At 44.1% G+C, this 21,339-nt stretch overlaps 2 protein-coding genes across 2 annotated transcripts in view; one reads left to right on the top strand and one right to left on the bottom strand.

Annotated features, from left to right (window-relative positions):
• The window catches only part of wdr21 (WD repeat domain 21), a 60,554-nt gene extending 43,875 nt beyond the window's left edge, over positions 1-16,679 (top strand). The window contains exons 11-14 of the mRNA XM_052041779.1: positions 7,026-7,123; positions 8,507-8,683; positions 13,033-13,147; positions 16,465-16,679. Of these exons, the coding sequence (XP_051897739.1) occupies positions 7,026-7,123; positions 8,507-8,683; positions 13,033-13,147; positions 16,465-16,667 (593 nt within the window). The 3' untranslated portion in view covers positions 16,668-16,679. The remainder of the gene's footprint in view (positions 1-7,025; positions 7,124-8,506; positions 8,684-13,032; positions 13,148-16,464) is intronic.
• Positions 16,680-20,825: 4,146 nt separating this feature from the next.
• Positions 20,826-21,339, bottom strand: part of zfyve1 (zinc finger, FYVE domain containing 1) — a 42,020-nt gene continuing 41,506 nt past the window's right edge. The window contains exon 11 of the mRNA XM_052041673.1: positions 20,826-21,073. Within this exon, the coding sequence (XP_051897633.1) occupies positions 20,841-21,073 (233 nt within the window). The 3' untranslated portion in view covers positions 20,826-20,840. The remainder of the gene's footprint in view (positions 21,074-21,339) is intronic.

The raw sequence follows: 21,339 nt of genomic DNA on the forward strand, positions 1-21,339 counted from the left end.
GAATTGAAGGTCAAAGTGGGGATATTTTCTGAATACTGCACCGTTCAATTACCTTTGCACCTCCTCAACAAATGATATAGCCCATGCCTGCATGCAGAGAGACTTGGGTAACATTCAGGTACGGGCTGAAGTGGCAAGTAATGTCCACTCCACAAATGTGCCAGGTTGGACCTTGGAAATGCCCTGATGTTCTCCTTCAGCAAATGTCCTGGGGTTAGGATGATGGGTGATGTGTGAGGTCTGGCTCCAGCCACTGGGGTGATTTCTCCTTGATGCTCTTGGACTTGGTTTTACCAGGGTGCCATGATGCCATCCTTGGCCAAATGCTGCCTTCATGTTAAGGACAGTCACTCTGACCTCACTGCTGGACTTCAGCCCTTTGGTCCATGTTTGGGCCAGGTCTGTGATGAGATCTGGAGCTGAGTGGTCCTGGTGAAACCCGGACGAGGCATCAGTGAGCAGATGATTGGTCAGTTAGTGTGGCTTGATGGCCCTGTGGACTACACCTTTCATCACCTTGTTGATGATTGAGAGCAGATGATTGAGACTATTGAATGGTTCTCTTATACAATGAGTTGGACTATGACCTCACGATCTACCTTGTTGTGACCTTGCACCTTATTGCACTGCACTTTCTCTGTAGCTGTGACACTTTACCCTGTACTGTTATTGTTTTTACCTGTACTACATCAATGCACTTTTGACTAACTCAATGTAACTGCACTGTGTAATGAATTGACCCGTATGATCGGTATGTAAGACGAGCTTTTCACTGTACCTCGGTACAAGAGACAATAGTAAACCAATACCAAAAATAAACCAATACCAATACCAAATGGGTTGGGCAGTAATTAACCAGAGCACAAATAACTGCAGATGCTGGGAATCTGAAATACAAGCAGCAAGTGCTGAAAATACTCAGCAGGGCAGGCAGCATCTGTGGAGAGAAAAGCAGAGTTAGCATTTCAGATCAGTGATCTTTAATCACAACAGAAATACAGGATTGGATTTGTCCTGCTTTTTACTTATGAGATAAACCTGGGCAGTCTTCCTCATTGTTGGGCAGATGCCAGTTTGTAACTATGGACAGCTTTGCAGGTCTTCATTTCTACAGCTGAGATGCTGTCAGGTCCTATGGCCTTTAATGTATCTACTGCTCTCAACCATTTCTTGATATTATGTGGATTGAATTGGCTGGAGACTGGCTCCCGTGACAGTGGGGATCTCAGTCACAATGGACAATTAGTTCGGCACAACATGGGCCAAAGGGCCTGTTCCTGTGTTGTACTGTTGTATGTTTTATGTCCCCATCATGGGCTGAAGGGCCTGTTCATGTGACGTACTGTTCTACGTTCCACTAGGCACTTCTGGCTGAACATAGTTGCAAATACTTTAGCCTGGTCTTTATCTTCCGCATAGGGAACCTCATCATCGTTGAGGATGTTCTTTGAGCCGCCGCCTCCTCCATTAGTTATTTAATTATTAGATGTGGTAGCACTGCAGATCTGATCCATTGGCTGTGGGATTGCTTGACTCTGTCTACTGTGTGGTGTCTTTGCTGTTTCACATTGTTGCATTGTCACCAGGCTGGCAGCTCATCTTTAGGTCTGCAGGGTACAGCATGCCCTTCTTCTCTCATTGAAGCAGGGTAGATCCCATGGTTTGATGACGATGGCAGAGTATGTCGGGCCATGAGGTTACAGATTGTGGCAGTGTATGTTTCTACTGCTGCTGAGGGTTCACCGTCTCTCGTGGACGCCCCATTCTGCGCTGTGAGGTGTGTTCTGAGCCTTTCACAGTTAGAATGTTCGTAGTGTCAGATGATGGGGGGTGTGGAGGAGACCCACCAGGATGTCACCTGGGATGGGGCGTTTCAGTTCTGAAGAGAGGCTGGAGAGGAGGAGGTTAAAAGGTTTGAGGTGTATAAAATTAAGAGGGGTATAGATATTGTAGACTGCTGGAAACCTTTCCCCATATTTAGGGGCGGCACAGTAGCTTAGCGGTTAGCACGACGCTATTACAGCGCCAGCGATCGGGGTTCGATTCCCATCGCTGTCTGTAAGGAGTTTGTACATTCTCCCGAGTCTGCGTGGGTTTCCTCCGGGTGCTCCGGTTTCCTCCCACATTCCAAAAGACGTACGGGTAGGTTAATTTGGGTTTAAAATGGGTGGCGCGGACTCATTGGGCTGGAAGGGCCTGTTACCATGCTGTAAATAAAATTTAAAAAAAATAAAAATACAAAAAAATATCAGCAGGAGATAAAACTAGAGGACATAGATTTAGGGTAAGGGGGAAGAGATTTAGAGGGAAGCTGAGGGGTCCTGTTACATCCAAGGAGTAGTGAGTACCTGGAATGCACTGCCCGAGAGAGTGGTGGAAGTAGAGTTACTGACAGCATTTAAGAAGTGCCTAGATGAGTATTTGAATCACCCGGGTAATGAAGGCCATAGGCCAAGTGCTGAAAAATGGGATTAGTATGGCCGGTGCCCTTTGGTCAGTGTGGATGTGGTGGGCTGAATGGCCTATTTCAGTGCTGTATGTTTCTATGACTCTATTGTCTGTAAGGTGTGTCTCTGAGTAGGACAGTGTCAGCCTGTCGCTTGACTTGCCTGGGACAGCTCTCCCAATTCAGACTCCAGTCCCCAGCTATTTGCAAGGGGGCCCTTGGTTTGTCAACTGGGCTGGGAGCAACATTGCCATCTCCGAATTTGGTGCCAAGGTCAAAGCTGGGAGGTCTGTCAGATTTATGCTTCTTCTGCACTAACACAATGATAATGGTGCATTGAGTGGCTGCTGGGCTATGCTGGGGGGCTTCATTGTACTTATGGAGGGGTAAAGTAGTCACAGAGTTGTACAACACGGAGACAGGCCCATCAGCCAACCACCATTTGTACTAATCCCATTTCCCACCAATCGGTCCGTAGTCTGCTCTGCCTTGGTCAATCAAGTTCTCATCTCAGTACTTCCTGGTTGCTGCCAGTTGCTCCAAGTGTCTCCTTGCCAAAGGAGTGGAGGATTGGGCTTGACTTTGGTCCTTGTCATGGGAGGCTAATGTGAAACTAATGATGCATGCAGGAAGGCTGCCCGCGTTTTGAGGTGTGCCCATGTATTAGTTGGCATCCCCAACAGATGGGGGTGTAATGGGGAAGAATTATTGAGAAAAGTTATTAAATGTGGTGGGAGAAATGGAGAGTTTTTATTTAGGTAATAACAGAGGAAAAGATTAATCAATTATCCTTTATTAGAATTGGTGGAATTGGTATTGGTTTATTATTGTCACTTGTACCGAGGTACAGTGAAAAACTTGTCTTGCATACCATTCGTATAGATTCATTACACAGTGCATTGAGGTAGTACAGGGTAAAAACAATGCAGAATACAGAGTAAAGTGTCACAGTTACAGAGAACGTGCAGTGCAGGTAGACAATAAGGTGCAGTCATAACAAGGTAGATTGTGGAGGTCGAGAATCTATCCTATCGTTTGGGGGAACCATTCAATAGTCTTATAACAATAGGATAGAAGCTGTCCTTGAGCCTGGTGGTACGTGCTTTCAGGCTTTTGTATCTTCTGCTTGATGGGAGAGGGGAGAAGAGAGAATGTCCGGGTGGGTGGGGTCTTTGATTATGCTGGCTGCCTTACCAAGGCAGCGAGAAGTATAGACAGAGTCCACAGAGAGGAAGCTGGTTTCCGTGATGTGCTGAGCTGTGTCCACAACTCTCTGCAGTTTCTTGCAGTCACAGGCAGAGCAGTTGCCATACCAAGCCATGATGCATCCAGATAGGATGCTATCTATGGTGCATCGATAAAAGTTGGTAAGGATCAAAGGAGATGTGCCAAATTTCTTTAGTCTCCTGAAGAAGTAGAGGTGCTGGTGAGCTTTCTTGACCGTGGCATCTATGTGGTTGGACCAGGACAGGCTTTGGTGATGTTCACTCCTAGGAACTTGAAGCTCTCAGCCCTCTCGACCTCAGCACCATTGATGTAGACAGGTGTATGTACACCGTCCTCCTTCCCGAAGTCAATGACCAGCTCTTTTGTTTTGCTGACATTGAGGGAAAGGTTGTTGTCATGACACCATGTCACTAAGCTCTCTATCTCCCTTCTGTACTCCGACTCATCATTATTTGAGATACGGCCCACTACGATGGTATCATCTGCAGATTTGTAGATGGAGTTAGAGCAGAATCTGGCCATGCAGTCATGAGTGTATAGGGAGTAGAGTAGGGGGCTCAGGACATAGCCTTATGGGGAACCAGTGTTGAGAATAATCCTGCCAGAGGTATTGCTGCCTGTCTTCACTGATTGTGGTCTATTGGTCAGGAAGTCAAGGATCCAGTTGCAAAGGGAGGGGTTGAGTCCCAAAGTCTGGGAGTTTGGTTATGAGTTTGGTTGGAATTATGGTATTGAATGCGGAGCTGTAGTCAATAAACAATAGTCTAACGTAGGTGTCTTTACTGTCCAGATGCTCCAGAGATGAGTGCAGGGCCAGGCAGATGGTGTACACCATAGACCTGTTTCGGCAGTAGGCGAATTGCAGTGGGTCGAGGTTGTCTGGGAAGCTGGAGTTGATGTGTGCCATGACCAGCCTTTCAAAGCACTTCATGATGGTGGATGTCAGAGCCATCGGGCAGTAGTCATTAAGGCACATTACCTTGTTTATCTTGGGTGCCGAGATGATAGTGGTCTTCTTGAAGCAGGTGGGAAACTCAGACTGAAGTAGGGAGAGGTTAAAAATGCCTGCAAATACCCCCGCCAGCTGATCTGAACATGTGGCCAGGGACACCATCCGGGACAGGTGCTTTCCGCTGGTTCACTCTCCAGAAGACTGATCTTACGTCCTCAGTGGTGACCATGGGTTCAGGTTCATTGGAGGCTGTCAGGGTGGGTGGTGACACACCAGTCTGCTTCCGTCCAGAACATGCATGGAATGCATTAGACTTATCGGGAAGGGATGTGCTGTTGGCGACGATGCTGCCCGACTTCGTTCTGTAGCCCATTATAGCATGTAATCCCTGCTACAACTGACGGCTGGTCTTGTCTCTTAGACTGATATTGTCTCTTAGTATCTCTGATAGCTTTATGGAGGTCGTATCTCGATTTCTTGTAAAGGTCGGGGTCACCTGATTTGAATGGTGCAGTCCTGGACTTCAGTAGGAAGTGGATCTCCTGGTTCATCCATGGTTTCTGGTTTGGGAACACCCGTATTGTCCTCTTTGGTACACAGTCTTCAACGCAGTTGCTGATAAAGTCCATGATGCTGGTGACATACTCATCTAGGATGGCAGCTGAGTCTTTGAACACGGACCAGTCCACTGGCTCAAAGCAGTTGCGTAGAAGCTCATCTGTTTCCTCAGACCAGCACTGCACAACCTTCTGTGCTGGATCCTCCTGTTTCAGCTTCTGTTTGTATGCAGGGAGAAGGAGCACAGACTGGTGGTCTGACCTACCAATGCTGTGTGCTAAGTTCACTTGCATATTGTTAATGGATCTAAATGCCATCCATATCATTTTTTTTCTTTAATATCTAGGCTTAGTCAGTAACACACTGGTTTCTAAGTCAGAAGGTTGTGTAATGAAACCCTACTACATAAATTCTGTGGGAGTAACACAATCTGCTGGAGAAATTTAGTAGGTCGAACTGCATCTGTGGAGGGGAAAGGAATTGCCAATGCTTCAGGTTGAAACCCTGCATCAGGACTCCTGTGAGTCACAGAGTCTTACAGCACAGAAACAGGCCCTTCAGCCCAACTGGTCCATGTCATCCAAGATGCCCATCTAAGATAGTCCCATTTGACTGCATTTAGCCCATATCCCTCTAAACCTTTCCTATCCATGTACCTGTCCAACTGTCTTTTAAATGTTGTTATTGAACCTGCCTCAACCACTTCCTGTGGCAGCTCATTCCACATACATACAACCCTCTGTGTAAAATTTTTAAAAAGTTGCCCCTCAGGTTCCTCTTAAATCTTTCCCCTCTCACCTTAAACCTTATGCCCTCTTAGTTCTTGATTCCCCAACACTGGGAAAAAGACAGAGTGCATTCACCCTATCTATCCCTCATGATTTTATACACCTCTATAAGGTCACCTCTCAGTCTCCTATGCTCCAAGGAATAAAGTCTTAGCCTGTCCAACCTCTCCCTATAACTCAGTCCCTCAAGTCCTGGCAACGTTCTTGTAAATATTTTCTGCATTCTTTCCATTTTAGTACATCAGTGCTGTCCTGTTGGAGCTATGACTTTCTACTTGAGATGGTGGCATATGTCTCTGGCTGGTCAGCTACTCCCTTGAAACTTACTGGTACATTGGACAACTTATTATACCACTCTGTGTAACATCTCTCAATAAAAGTGAATTAGCAGAGTGTTGGAGTATGAACTGGAATAACAGCAAATAGTTCAGCAAATCTGCCAGTCCAGCACCAAAGTCCCGTGGAAGCCAGATTAACAGAATTTTTCTGTATAACACTTTATCACAATTTGAAATGTAACTCAGAAACAGACCCACTGTCTGTGCGAACCATCCTTACACTAATTGTAAGTTAATTATTTTTTTTACTCTCTCCACATTACCATCAACCTTCCCCAGATTCTACCCCTCACTCACACACTGGGAGCAATCTACAGCATCCAACACACACATCTTTGGGATGTGGGAGGAAACCGGAGCACCCGGGGGAAACCCACACGGTTACAGGGAGAACGTGCAAACTCCACACAGACGAGCACCCAAGTGCAGGATTGAACCTAGGTCTCTGGTGCTGTGAGGCAGTGGCTCTACCAGCTGCACCACTTTGGCAGGGAAGGAGTTACCCACACACTTCTTCTGCTATTAACAGGGTCAACTTCCAATTTTCTTTTTAAGGTATTTTGTTTTGCTCATTCATGGCAAGAAGTCTGCGCAGATCCATGTGAATATCGCACATTTCATATGAGTTACACTGATCGTTAATTGTGCTCTGGAAGAGAGGCTGGTGTGTGTACAATGTCCTGTGGATTTTCATAGCTTCCATTATATTTCCCTAGGTTTGTTGCACCGTGTTTTTGTGACTGATGCAGTGACAGGACAAAAGCAGATATTCAGCACAAGCAGTGATGTTCTTGCTCAGCAGTTTGCTCGCAGGGTAAGTGGGAATTTAAAATGCTGAGCTTTTCCTCTACCAGAAAGCCTGCTGCACCCACAAACAAAAGGACAGGTTAGCGTTTTTTGCATGCAATCTAATAAAGCAAACACTCAAAAAACATTAATGTACTTCTTGCATTTGCTGGCTATCCTATTTTAATCCAGATGTTTTATTTCCTTTTGATGTTGGAGTTCTAGTATTTCAGCAGTGGCCTCTGTCTACTTGTTCCAGAGTTGATGAGTTGTGAAACCAAAGTGCTTCATATTCACCTGCTTACTGCAGGGGCACTGCTGTCTTGCTGGGCGTGGTTAACACTGGTAGGGGCACGTTATTGGCCAGGCCTTTCCTGAGAAGATGATAACGGGTCATTTTGACTCAATGCAAACAGTCCCGAGAGGAAAGTGATTAGATTTGGACATGAAGAAATCACTTTTAGTCATGAAATTTCTGCTGACTTATTAGCACCTTTTTTTGCTGCTGAATGCTCATTATTTTTGAGTAATCAGCGCACACGCTTCCTTCTGGTAGGTGCCATTGTCTGTGAGTAGTTTCGGATAATGGGTCTCTGGGGATGTGTCAAATTTTATGGGTTCCTCTAGGTTTGTTCATAGGGAGGAAACTGTTAAAGAGGACCTGATATGACTGTGCCATAGTTGCCCATGGTTCATCACAGCCAAACTACTGTATGGGGTGGGGTAGGGCCAAGTGAGATGAGAGTTCTGAGTCCCAGGCTGTTGGCTGACATGTCTTCTCCAGCACTTGACTGTGGAGCGAACCTTTAGAACACCTGCACTCTCTCACTTGCAAGCTATGGACGTGGGCTTGAATGTCTCATTTCTCAGTGGAAGGTCATAAAGCTTTTTGTTAGCGTCCTTCACTATCACCAAGGACATCTTGTCACGCATCTTATTTGTCAGATCGTTCCATGCACAGATTAGTTGCTGTTTGTTAGTGCAACAGTGACTATAATGTGAGGGGTTCTGATGAAGGGTCTTTGCCCTGAAACATTGGCTCTGTTTCTCGTCCCACTGGTGTGGCCCGACCTGGTGAGTATTTCCAGCATTTTCAGCTTGTACTATAAAGCGAAGGCTCATTGAATGTGAGTGTACAAAAACACCCTACAGGAAGGTGTATTCTTCTTGAAACCCCAATTTCAGGGGCTTATTATTCTGTACAATAAGCATACCCATTTTCCTTTTGATGCATGTGTTAGGGTGTAATGGACAAGAGTGAACCATTCTAATTCCACTACAGAGGCAGCAGACACACTTCTTTAACTGACTAAGTGACAGCCACAAAGTAAATAGCCTTCCTTGCATATCCCAAATTATTCTGCTTCTGTACTGTGTCAAGTCAAAATCATAACATGTGGTCTCTCTGCAGGTCCCAGTATTGTACAATGGCTGTCGGTCCGGGGAGATTTTCAGTATAGACATCAGACAACGAACAAAGAAAGGACAGAGCTGGAAGTGTACTAATTTCTTCCATAACTCTGCCGTGACCTCCATCCGACTCCTACAAGATGAAAACTATCTCGTGGCTGCGGACATGATTGGGAAGGTACGCTACCAAAGTGTATTCTTCTCGGCAGAGGTTGAAGCTGCTAGGTTGTGTTATCTGTGGTGTGCACTTCATTTGCATGGTTTCTGTCATTCTTTTCTGTCAGAATTAAACTTGTTTATTCGGGTTACTAAATTACAGGAGGGATTACCCCAAGTGCTACCCAGTGGCACTTAACCTGTTCACTCTCGTGCGGTTGCTGTTCCATCAAGACCACCCAGCTCCAGATCTTGGTCCAAACATGGCCAAAGGAGATGGTTTGCAGAGGTAAGGTGAGAGTGACTGCCCTTGGCATCAAGGCAGCAATTGCTCAAATCTGGAATCAAGAAACCCATGCAGTCGATGGGAATCATTGAATGGGGTGTGGGCTATGGAGGGGAGCAATCTTCTATTGGTTGGTGTTAAAAAAGGAAATGGTTGTGGTACAGAGTTCCCCAGGGTTATGACAGGATTCCGTTCCTGAGAACTGTTCGTAACCCAAACTGTTCATAAGCTGGAAATGAGCAGAAACGGTGTGTGGGAGAGGATCACAGAAACAGCAGTGAAGGGAGGGTGAGCAGGCGCAGGAAGTGCAGCCGCCAGCCAGCCTGACTGACTCAGTGAGTGAGTGAATCTGCTCAGCGCTCCCGGCTCTGCTCAGCTCCACCCAGCCCCCGATTGTTGCAGCTCGGGGTAGGAGAGAGAAGGCACACGGAAATGTCCCGTTCCCACCCGGCAGAAGATGCCTGCAGCTCCACAGCAGCCGGCAAATCCATCCCCATCCATCCCTAAAGATGACCCCTTGATCTCCCAATCTATCTCATCATGGCCCTTGCACTTCATTTGTCTGCCTGCACTTTCTCTGCAACTGTAATACTATATTCTGTTTCCTTTTTACTACCTCAATGTAATTATGTAAGGAATGATCTGTCTGGATGGCATGCAAACAAGAGTATCTCACTGTACCTCAATTCACGTGACAATAATAGTGGTTAGCATGATGCTATTACAGCCAGCGACCCAGGTTTAATTCCAGCCGCTGTCTGTAAGGAGGTTGTATGTTCTCCCCGTGTGTCTGTGTGGGTTTCCTCTGGGTGCTCCGGTTTCCTCCCACATTCCAAAGACGTACGGGTTAGGAGTTGTGGAAGCGTGGCAACACTTGCGGGCTGCCCCCAGAACACTCTACGCAGAAAGATGTATTTCACTGTGTTTCGATGTACATGTGACTAAGAAATCTTAATAAACCAATACCAATCCTGCCGGTCTCCCAAACTCTCGTTCGTATATACGAGGTGTCCATGAGTCGGACGTTCGTGACCTGAGGAGGATCTGTACAGGAGTTCCTCAGGGCAGTGTCCAAGGCCCACCATCCTCAGCTGCTTTGTCAATGAGCCTTCTTCCACCAGAATGCTGGTTGTTGGGAGGTAAAACACCCAGTCCCAGGACATCACCACAGGAGATTCCCCAGGTTACAACATTCTTGAGGACTGTTTTTAACCCGAACTGTTCTTAAGTCAGACCATCACTGATGATGCAGTCACCATCAAGTCGTTAACTGAAGTGGCCAAAGTGAGGCGCCTTACACTCAACGTTCGTGAACCAACTTCCTCTCACGGTACAACACTGCCCTCCAACAATGAAGGTCCACAACAAGGCCCTGGGACATATTGTCCACCTCCATATCTTGGGATCCACCTCCCCAGGGAAGGGGGACACTGATGAAATTCCCCACCTGAATTCATTGTTGAGTCCTGAGTATTGCATAGTGGCTGGATGGGAGATGAGATGCAGAGGAGGCTTGTGATTAAGTGTCCAGACACAATATATTTTGTGACAAATGCCGAGCGCTTCATCTCAATACAAGGTAAAACTCTAGTTCCCATCCCTATTTCAGAGCATTATGAATATTACTGGTTTTGGAGGTGACAGTTTGCAATGCATTTGAGCCTTGTGCATATCACACAGAACTGTGAGTGTTGCAGAGGAGCTCCACAACAAATTACCAGTCTCAGCCCTGTCATCAGCAGGAGGTGCCAGACAAGACTCAGGAGTGTGTGTGAGCACATATTCAAGTAGCTTTTTTTTTAAGATAAAGCTGTTTTAGGTTACAGCTTTAACCGATAATTAAATGTTATTTTATCTGCAATGTAAAGGTGATATGAATCTTAATACAAGTCCATGGGCTGTTTTTATTATCCCTTGTCATTGCAGTGAGTATTGTTAATGGAACTGCTTTATTGTTGTCTCATGTACCAAGATACAGTAAAAAGATTTTGTGTGCCATCCAGACAGATCATTCCATTGATAATCACATCAAGGTGGTAAAAAGGAAATACAACGCAGAAGATAGTGTTACAGTTACAGAGAAAGTGCAGTGCAGGTAGACAAATAAAGTGCAAGAGCCGCAACAAAGTAGATTGAGAGATCAGGAGTTCATCTTTTAGTGTATGAGTAACAATAACACTGCTAAAATCATGAATGTTTAAATAAATCCCACACTAATTAATGTTAAACATATTCCTTCAAGACTATGTATGGGTCATTATTACAAGAAAAATGATTCGGATTACACATTGGTTTCAACTGTGTCCTTCCTTATTTTGGCAGGTAAGTAGGTTCCTGGCCAGCTGAGTGTTGACTTTATCCTGAATCCACTGGCAGGGTCTACAGCAAAGTATCCACCTCAGTACATCGTATTTGTTTTGTGTAAATGTGCTCTGTTTTAAGCTAATGTTGTGCTTCATTTTACAATGCAGTTAGCTGCATTTTCTCTCTCATTTGAGAATGTCTCATAATTATCAATAGAATCATAGAGGATGAGACTATTCAGCTCATTTGTCTGTGCTGGCCACAGGTGAGCTATCCAGACTAATCCCACTTCTAGCACTGGTACAGCTTCTGCATCTCAAGTGCATGTTGAAGTCCTTTTTAAATGACTAAAGGGGTTCAGCATCTAATAGCCTTTCAGGCAGCAAGTTCCAGACCCCTGTGGATGGAAACAATTCTCCTCGACTCCCCTGTACTGCTGCATGTTTCTGTACTCTGATTATTGTCTCCTCTGATAAGAGGAATAAGTTCTGCCATCCACTCCACCTGGATCCCTCAGTTTGATACCCCTCAATTAAATTTCCTCTCTATGTGTTCCAGAGCAAATAACCCCAGTCTATTCCATCTTTCCTCCAGCTAAAGTTCTCCCATCCCAACAGCGCTACTGCATCCTTCCTGCAGTCTGGTAACTAGAATGTAGGCAGTACTCCCACTGTGGCCTCATCAGTGCAGAACAACACAACCTGCCGGAGGAATTCAGCAGGTTGAGCAGCAACTGTGGAGGTAAATGGGTGGCCGATGTTTCGAGTTGAAACCCTGCGTCAGGACAGGTCCAGCATCTACAGCTGCTTGTGTCTCCTGTGGCTGTATCAGTTCTAACATAACCATTTTGACCTTGTATTCTATACCTCAGCCGATAAGTGAAAGTATTACAGGTGCTGGACTGTCTGCCTATCTTTACGGATCTGTGGACTTGCTCTCTAAGGTCCCTCTGCATCCCTCGATAGCTTACCATTCATTGTGTATCACTTCGCCAAGTTTGCTGTCCTTCGTATTGAATTCTACTTGAATTTCTTCGTCCACTTAAACCAGTTCATTGATATCTTCCCAGTCTATAGCTGCCGTCCCTACTTTACAGCTGCTCAGCGACACAGCTAGTAGAGCTGCTGCCTCATAGTGCCAGTGACCCGTGTCCAATCCTGACCTCTGGTGCTGTCTGTTTCCACATCCTCCCGGTGACCGCGTGGGTTTCCTCTGGGTGCTCCAGTTTCCTCCCACACCCCAAAGATGTACGGGTTGGTAGGTTAATTGACCACTGTAAATTGCCCCAAGTGTGTAGGTGAAGGGTAGAATCTGTAGTGAGTGGATGGGAATGTGGGGGGAATAAAAAATGTGATTAATGTAGGATTAGTATAAATGGGTGGTTGAAGGTTGGCACAGACGTTTCTTGATGACTCTCAATCGTATGGCTATTTTTTGTACCACATGCAAACTTCTCAATAATTTGCTTCCTGCCAGCGAGACAATTTTGGATCCAGTTTGCCAATTTCTCCAGGATCCCATGGGCTTTGATTTTTCCAATTAATCTGCTGTATGGGACCTTGTCAAGAAACCCTCGCTAAGATCTGCCACTCTTCCTGGGACTTCCCAGCGTGCTGATGGGGAATCGGCTGTCTGACCCTGCACTGTGAGGGGTAATCCCGCACAGCGAGGAGCCCTCAGCAAGCAAGTGATAAGCTGTCAAAATCCGGAAAATGTGGCACATTATTCACTTGGATGAAATTAATACAAATCATGGCGTTCTTTCCTCTCCTAATCCACAGATTAAGCTTTGGGACTTGAGGACTGCAAGGTGTGTCAGGCAGTATGAAGGCCATCATAATAAGCATGCTCAGCTCCCCATCCACATTAATGAAGAAGTAGGGATTCTTTTAGCTGGTAAGTGCTTCCTTTTTATAATAAAAACAGAACATGCTGGAAATACTTAGCAGCTCAGACTGCATCTGTGGGAAGAGAAGCAGTTAACTGGGAAGGAGAGGAAAACAGTTTGTTAAACTGCAGGGAGGGTGGGGGAGGGGGATGTCTCTGATGGGCTAAAACTCGGGTGACCCTGGGGATAAGCTGTAAACAATGTTATCTGTGAGTGAATGGGAGCAGGTAGAGAGTGAGACAAAGGAAAGTGGGAGTTGCAAAATGCAGAGCAGGAAGACATGCCCAGCAGGTCAGGCTGGGTGTATCCGCTCCCAGAGAGAAAAGAGTGAAAAAAGGGGGAAAAAAAACAAGCTGAGCCAGTAACACAGGTGGGTGACTGATACAGACCAAGAAATCAAGGTATCTGAAGTTGTAGAATTCAATATTGAGTCCAGAGGGCTGCAATCTGCCCAGATGGAAGATGAGGTGCTGTTCCTCAAGCTCGCACTGGGTCTCATTGTAACAGTGCAGGAGGTGATATCCGATGGGACAGAGTGGGAATGGGGTGGAGAATTAAAGTGGCAGGTAAAAAGAAGTTTTGGGTCACCCCGTGGATAGAAGGCAGGCACTCTGCAAAACACTCACCCAGTCTGCGTTTGGTTTCTCCAAAGTAGAGGAGACCCTGTTGTGAACTGAATGCAGTGCACTAGATATGAAGGTGTAAGTGAATCACTGCTTCACCTGGAAAGACTTTTTGTGTCCCTGGATGGTGGGAAGGGAAGAGGTGAAAGTGTTGCATTGCCTGTGGTTGCAAGGGCAAGTGCTGTAAGATGTGGGTGGTTGGTGGGGACAGGAGAATGGACCAGGGAGTGACAAAGGGCACCGTGCCTGTGAAATGCTGAAAGGGGAGGAGAGGCGAAGATGTTTCTGGTGGTGGAATCTCTTTGGTGGCAGAAATTGCGAAGAATGATCTATTGAATGCAGAGGCTGGTGGGGTGGCAGGGGAGGACCAGGGAAATAGGTGTGGATGAAATTCAAGGTTAAGAAATGCCAAGTGTGACATTTTGGTAGGAAAAATATGAAAGAAACAAGATAACCTAGAGGACACAATTCTAAAAGGCTCTATGGGAACAGTGAGATCTGAGCAGAGTTTGTTGAAAGTGGCGGGGCAAGTTGAGAAAGTGGTTAAAAAAGTAAATGGGATCCTGGGCCCTGTAGAGTGGTAAGAGAGCACAAGTGTTGTGTCCAATTCTGGGCACCAAACTTTGGGAAAGATATAAAGGCTTTACCAAAATGATTCCAGGCCAAAGGGACTAGTTATGTGGATAGACTGGAGAGGCTGGGGTTGTTCTTCTCGGCACGGAGGAGATTTAAAATCATGTTGAGTATGGACATTGTAGATGGAGAGAACTTCTTCCAAGTGACAGAGGGGTCAAGAGGCAGAGGACAGGATGAAGGTGATTGGCAGAAGAACCAAAAATGACCCAACGCTTTCTACAGCGTGCACTGCTGCACAGATTCAAATGGGAATAAAGAACAGCACAGCATAGAAACAGGCCCTTCAGCCCACAATGTTTATGCCAAACACGATGCCAAATTAAACTAAACCCCTTCTGCCTGTACATAATCCATATCCCTCCATTCCCGACATATCCATGAGTCTAACAGTCTCTTAAACACCACTATCGCATCTGCTTCCACCACTCCCCCTGGCAGCTCATTCCAGGCACTCACCACTGTGTTTAAAAAGAAACTTGCCCTGCACATCTCCTTTAAACTTTTCCCTTCTCACCTCAAATGCATGTTCTCTAATACTTGACATTTCTAGAACATAGAACAGAACAGGAACAGGCCCTTCAGCCCACAATGTTGTGCCGAACTAATGAACTAGTAATTAAATGCCTAACTAATCCCTTCTGCCTCCACAATGTCCATATCCCTCCATTCTCTGCACATTCACGTGCCTATCTCAGGGCCTCTTAAACACCTCCATTGTATTTGCCTCCACCACCACTCCTGGCAGATGATGTCACTAACACAGATGATCAGTGCATTGCTGGTTGTGGGAGTTAGCTGTGTGCAATTGACTGCCATGTTTCCTGTCTTCAAATGTACTTAAATCAGCTATAAAGCACCTTGGGACATCCTGGAAAGTGCTACAGAAATGCAAGTCTGTTTTCTCTAATATTAGTTAAAACTGCAAACTTCATTAGAATGTAATTCATGCAGCAAATATTTCATCTTCACAGTGGCAGAGAGGTTTGAACTTGCGTTTTCAGTGATGTTTGTCTGCAGGTGAAGTATTCCTGCCAGGCCAGGGGACTGTGCTCTAACAGCGCAGGAGGGTCCTAGTATTTGTGCACAGGTCCTGCAACTTTTACTAGAAAGCTCTGCTCCAACCAAGTTATGAGCAAGGATTGGAGAGACCCTGGTGGTTTAGCCTGGAAGTTGTGAAAGTAATTCATAAGCTCACCCAAAGCTCTTCCCACTTTCTCACTCACAGTGAGCCTCAATGGCCTACAGTGACTCACTGTCATAATTCACAGGGCCTTGCTGTTTTCCTTTAACAGTAGAAAATTACTGCCCACTATCTAAAGAAATCAGGAATGGACTTGTCAGAAGGGGTATTATGTGAGATACGTACCTAGTAGGTAAAACATCATGTAAAGAAGGAACATAGTCTTCAGAGAGCTTGAAAGATTAAACTGTAAGCTAAAAGCCAAGCTGACTGGCCAAAGCTAATCCTTTATCTAAGAGTTTAATGAACTCTGTGCCCAGCACTTCAAGTTTCCCTTGGGATAAAACAATCTTATACAAATGTAAAGACTCTTTAAAAATTGGTATTTAATTTTTTTGAAGATCCAAATATTGGTACAATGTGGAAATAAATAGATTAATGTGCACAGAGAGAGTTATAACCAAGTCTTGAGCATTCCAACATCCCTAGGAAACTCAAAACCAGAACATACACTGGACTTGATATGCAGATGTTCTAACTGCTTAAAACTTAATTTACCTGAGAGAATTAGACACGGAATGAGCCAACTGCAGTGAGCTGAGGCAAGAACAACCTTTGCAACCACCTTGCCAATGCTTACTGCTTTTCACCTCCAAATAACTTACTTCAAAGGCATCTTGCAGAAAGGATCCAAAAACCACTGTCCCAGACTCGATAAGGAGAACACAAATCAGTTTTAACACAGGAATAAGCAACTACTTGTAAAACGGCAGTAAATGACTTAGTTACAATAATGCTTCTTCACCTGCAGTATTTGTTATTTCTCTCCTGGGGAACAGGTATTTTAAAGAAAAAAATTTTTTAAATCACTACTTTTTTTTTCCAGTTGGACAGGATCACTATACACGGATCTGGAGTCTGAAGGATGGTTACCTCCTTCGAACTATTCCGTCTCCTCACCCTGGCTCCAGTGACTCGATTCCCAGTATAGCTTTTTCTTCACAACTGGGTGGGAGCAGAGGGGTACCTGGACTGTTAATGGCTGTCAAACAAGATCTCTATCACTATATATACAACACCGATCTCTAACCAGCTTGAAGGGAAAGATTTCCAAGATCACGGCATACCTTCTCCGAGGGGGATTTCTTGATAATGTGAAATACAGCAGGGTGATGTTTGAAAGAAACACTTTATAAATTTGTTTTTATTCCCCTCATCTAGAGGTGGTGTTATGTTTAAAATCAGGGAGAAATACATGTTAAGTTTACAATTGGAGCTCTCAATTCATGTCCTGTTATGGAACGCTGTATTCCACTGTTTAATTGTGCATGGAGCTAACAAAGGAACAGTTTACTTGTTCTCTGTTTGAGTGAGTTACACGAAGTTTCTGCAGGAGCAATTACATCACGTCTACAGTGAGCCTTCACTTTATTATCTGATGATTAGTGTTACACATAAAGTTCCTGTTTAAGGATTGTTTAAAAAAAACTATTTGTTCATGCTACATTTTTATGGATCATTTCTTAAAAGTAAATTTGATATTAGATATGCTGTTGTAAAGTTCTTTTTGTGCTCAAGAACAGTATATGAGGTAAGCAAAAATCTGTATGGCCATGCCCCTTGCTATGTTGTGGAGATTAGAACTAAAGGGCTAACCCATGAATATTTAGTCATTTTATTGAAATTGAAGAAATAGCATAGGGTGTGCAAAACAGGGAATCGGTGGATGTATAAAACTTACATTTCCGGAAGGCACTTGATAAAATGCCACATCAAAGGATGTTGTGGAAAATGTATGAGGCAACGTAGGGGTGTGGATGGAAGGTTGGTTGACTAACAAGTGAAGACATAATGGATTCTTTCTGATGGAACGAGGGTTGAGCTACGATATTGATGCTGTGGTGGCAACTTCTGTAAATGACAGATGAAGGGATCGAAGGTATGATTACTGAATTTGCTGATACCACAGAGGTAGGTAGGAAAGTAAATCATGAAGAGAAAATGAGGAGACTACAAAGGGATAAGGCTAGGTTAAGGCCTGGCAGATAGAGTATAATGTGGGGAAGTGTCCACTTTGCAGGAACATGGATGCTATCTAAATGTAGATTGCATGATTCACAAGGATAGTATGCAAGTACAGTAACACTCCAATAATCCGCTGTCAGACTATTCAGCAATTCTGATGGTTCAACATCTGGCTCACCAGGTGATGTTTCCTGCAATCCCTTTAAATTCTCCAAGGCCCTGGTTTTCTTGCTCCTTTCAAAATGACTGGTTTCACTGGAAAATTGTGTAACATTTTGTTTAAAAAGAGAGAATTAAGGGTGTTGGGGTAGTAATGGGATATCCAATAATCCAGAAAATTCACCAGTCTGGTGTCACCAGTCCTGAGCATATGCCAGATTATTGGAGTTTTATTGTAATTAGGAATAAAAGTTGTTTGCTGCTAGGGGAATTGAACATTAAAACTAGGGAGGTTATGCTTCAGTTACACAGGGCATTGGTGAAACCACATCTAGAGTACTGCGTACATTGTAGGTCTCCCTACTTAAGGATGTAGATGCATTGGAAGCAGTTCCAAGACAGTTCACTAGATTGATACCTGGTATGGGGGCCATTGCCATATGAGGAATGGTTGACAGGCTAAGCTTGTATCTTCTGGAGTGTAGAAGAGTGAGGGGCATGATTGAAAGATGTATCCTGAGGGGTCGTGACAGGGTGGATATGGAGTTTCTTATCGGGGAATTTGGAACTACGGCTGTTTAAAACAAATGACGCAATTTTTTTTCCCCCAAGTATTTTTTTTATATAACTTTTCCCAAAGGTGATGGAAGCAGAACTTTAGAATAGTTTTAAAGGAGAGGTAGATATATACTCTAAGCAAAAGAGTGGTAGCTTATTGGGGTATATGGGAATGTGTCAGAGCAGCTGGGACTTGTGGTCCATTAATGTGTGTTTGTAAATTTAAAGTGGCTTCAGCAAAGGAATAGAGACAGGAAAGTACACTGCCATTTGCCCACATTATATCTGCTTGTGTGAACATAAGTCATCAGCGATCAGGCCCTTGGTGTGGGAGAGGAACATGGTCTGCACTAGGAGATTCTGCCAAGTGAAGAGGATTATTTTCCAGTTGTTTTGAATGGACTTTGATAGGTTTTAAATCTTAAGTGTTTAAATAATTAACTCTTTGACTGAATCAGACAATTCCAGTTGATACCTTTGTATCTGGGGCCACAAGGTAGCTATCAGTTTATTTTTATTGCGGGCAGGGTTCATTGTAGCTGCCAGCTGTGATGTTCCTTTTGAAGCACCAGGCCTCCCCACACACTCTTCCCAGTGGTTTTCACTGTATCCTGCTGGGTGAATCAACAAACTTTGTAAAGAAACATAAAACCTGCAGATGCTGGAAACCATCAACAGGTCAAGCAGCATCTATGGAAGGAGAAACTGTTAATGATTTGGGTCTGGGACCATGTCGTTAAATTGTTTCTCCTTCCACTGACTCTGCCTGACCTACTGAGTGCTTCCAGCAGTTTGTCTGTCTTCATTTAAATGAAGATCAGGAGTGATCATGTGAAGCGTTTCCAGCCTCCCTCTGAATAGACATCCTTACATGTGGATTCTTCAGTAATGGTTTCCACTTTACAGGTTGTACCCACCGGCAGTGACTCCATCCTGATGTTAAAAAGCCTTTTCCAAACAGTCCCTCAGAAACCTCTATGGAGGGGCTGTTTGCTTCACCAATGAATCAGCAATTATCCCATTTCTTGCTTTTTCCTCTAGCCCCACAAATTAGTTATTCACTCTTTGCCAATTTATTGCAGGTCATAATGCATTATATTCTCCATCACATCAATTAGCTTGATGTGTTTTTTCAAGGCCTTCATAGCCACACCACCAGCTGAAGCCTAATCAGGATGACAGTCAAAGGTGACTTCCCAATTTTTCTCCATCAGATCTCTAAAGAATCCCATGTGTTTTTTAAATGCCATCTCAACTTCTCCTGTCACTTTCAAATATGTATAAATTTTCTTTTTAACTCCATGTTTCTGCAAAAGTATACCACTTCACACTTTGCAAAATTGTCTATGCCTACCATTCCATTAGTTGCTCCCCTGGATTCACTAATTCTCAATTTTACAACAGGTTATAAATACATTTGTAGCTATGTATAATTTGTTACAGTGGGGTAGTTCAAAATGGAGATTTGATGGACAGGAGTGGTAACAAAGGTAGAACCAAGGGCTTGGCATGGGTGCAGGTGACCTGTGATCTAATAAAACAGTTACACTGGATCAGTGTGTTTGCTTTCAATAACCAGATCACCACATCTTCAGCTCTCAACCTGGATGAAGTCAGATTAATGAATGAGACCTCTTCATCACCATCCACATTATATTCATCAGCTTGATGTTAGATAAAAATGCCACTGAAGTTATCTCAGACTTCAATCCAATTTGTTATTTGTAGAAGGAATTCCATTAAAGCACAGGGCTGCTGCTCAAGTTTCACATTCTCGGTGTTAATTACAAACCAGAGTTCTACAGTTTCTGCTTGGCTTAAGTACCTAACAGCACGTTCACCCCACATCTTTTCAAGTATGGCCAAGGTGCACACGAGAAATGATTTATGAATGTAACTGTATGCAATGTTTTACACAGGCAGCTTGCCTGGTTTCATTGATTAATGAATCACAGCCTGTCTTAAATCCACACAGACAAAGCAGGAGAATATAGTGTGGCAGAGAACAACTATTTTATTTACAATCAAAAACAGTTATTTAATACGAAGAGGCATTAACAAAACATGATTAATAATTTGGTAGGGCCAACATTGGACATTCTAAAATATGTTTGCCTGCTAATGCCACTGAAAATGAGCTAATCTTAAAACACGGTTTGATATTAAAACTAAAATATTCTCCACTGGAACATGCCATTTCTTGACATTTGTGTGTATTTAAGAGCAGACTTAGCAATCCATTCATACATTACATACATAATATACAAGTAATTCACAATGAGTGAATAAGATCAATAAGTGAATAGAGTTGAATTAGACAATCTTCTACTGAAGAAAAGGATTTGACCAATTCCCTATTGTGGTCCAATTATTATCCAGAGGCCTCAAAAAGTAAACATTTTTGAATAGGCAAGATTAGGAACTGTATTAACAACCAAGTCCCACTTTAAATGTCATGCGTATGTAATAAATAGTTCAGGTTAAAATTCAGTATTAGGCTGTTGTTTCTAACTCTGCTGCTCAAAGATCACCTGCCTTTTTGTAACAGTTTATGCACACTCGCACAGGATGATCCCATCCACGGGAGGAGACTGAGCGCCTATTCTGAGAGCACTCGTTGCAGAAACCCTGTCCGCAAGCACGGCAGTGATGCTTCGACATTTTTGGGGTAAACTCTTTCCGGCAATAGAAGCAGTCAGTGATCTCGTGGTCAGGCACCCAATAAGATGGTCTGGCAGCATCCTTCACCAGTCCTAATAAACACAACATGAATTTGTTAAATAAATTGAAGTGAACAGTAGTCTAATTTCTACAACATTTCATCCAACATTCATTTCACTTCGAAGTCATGTCACCCAACCAGCCAATTGGCATAGAATCATTGGGCTGCTAATGCTCAGCAATTGCATTCAGCTGCAGTTCAGGGGTATCGTAGTAACAAAATAGATTAAGTACCAGCAAGCGAACCTGGAGTTTGCTTGGCCTGATCCAACACCAGTCCGGCAAAGTGAGAGGGGAA

Source organism: Pristis pectinata, chromosome 1, assembly GCF_009764475.1.
Source record: "Pristis pectinata isolate sPriPec2 chromosome 1, sPriPec2.1.pri, whole genome shotgun sequence".
Lineage (NCBI taxonomy): Eukaryota > Metazoa > Chordata > Chondrichthyes > Rhinopristiformes > Pristidae > Pristis > Pristis pectinata.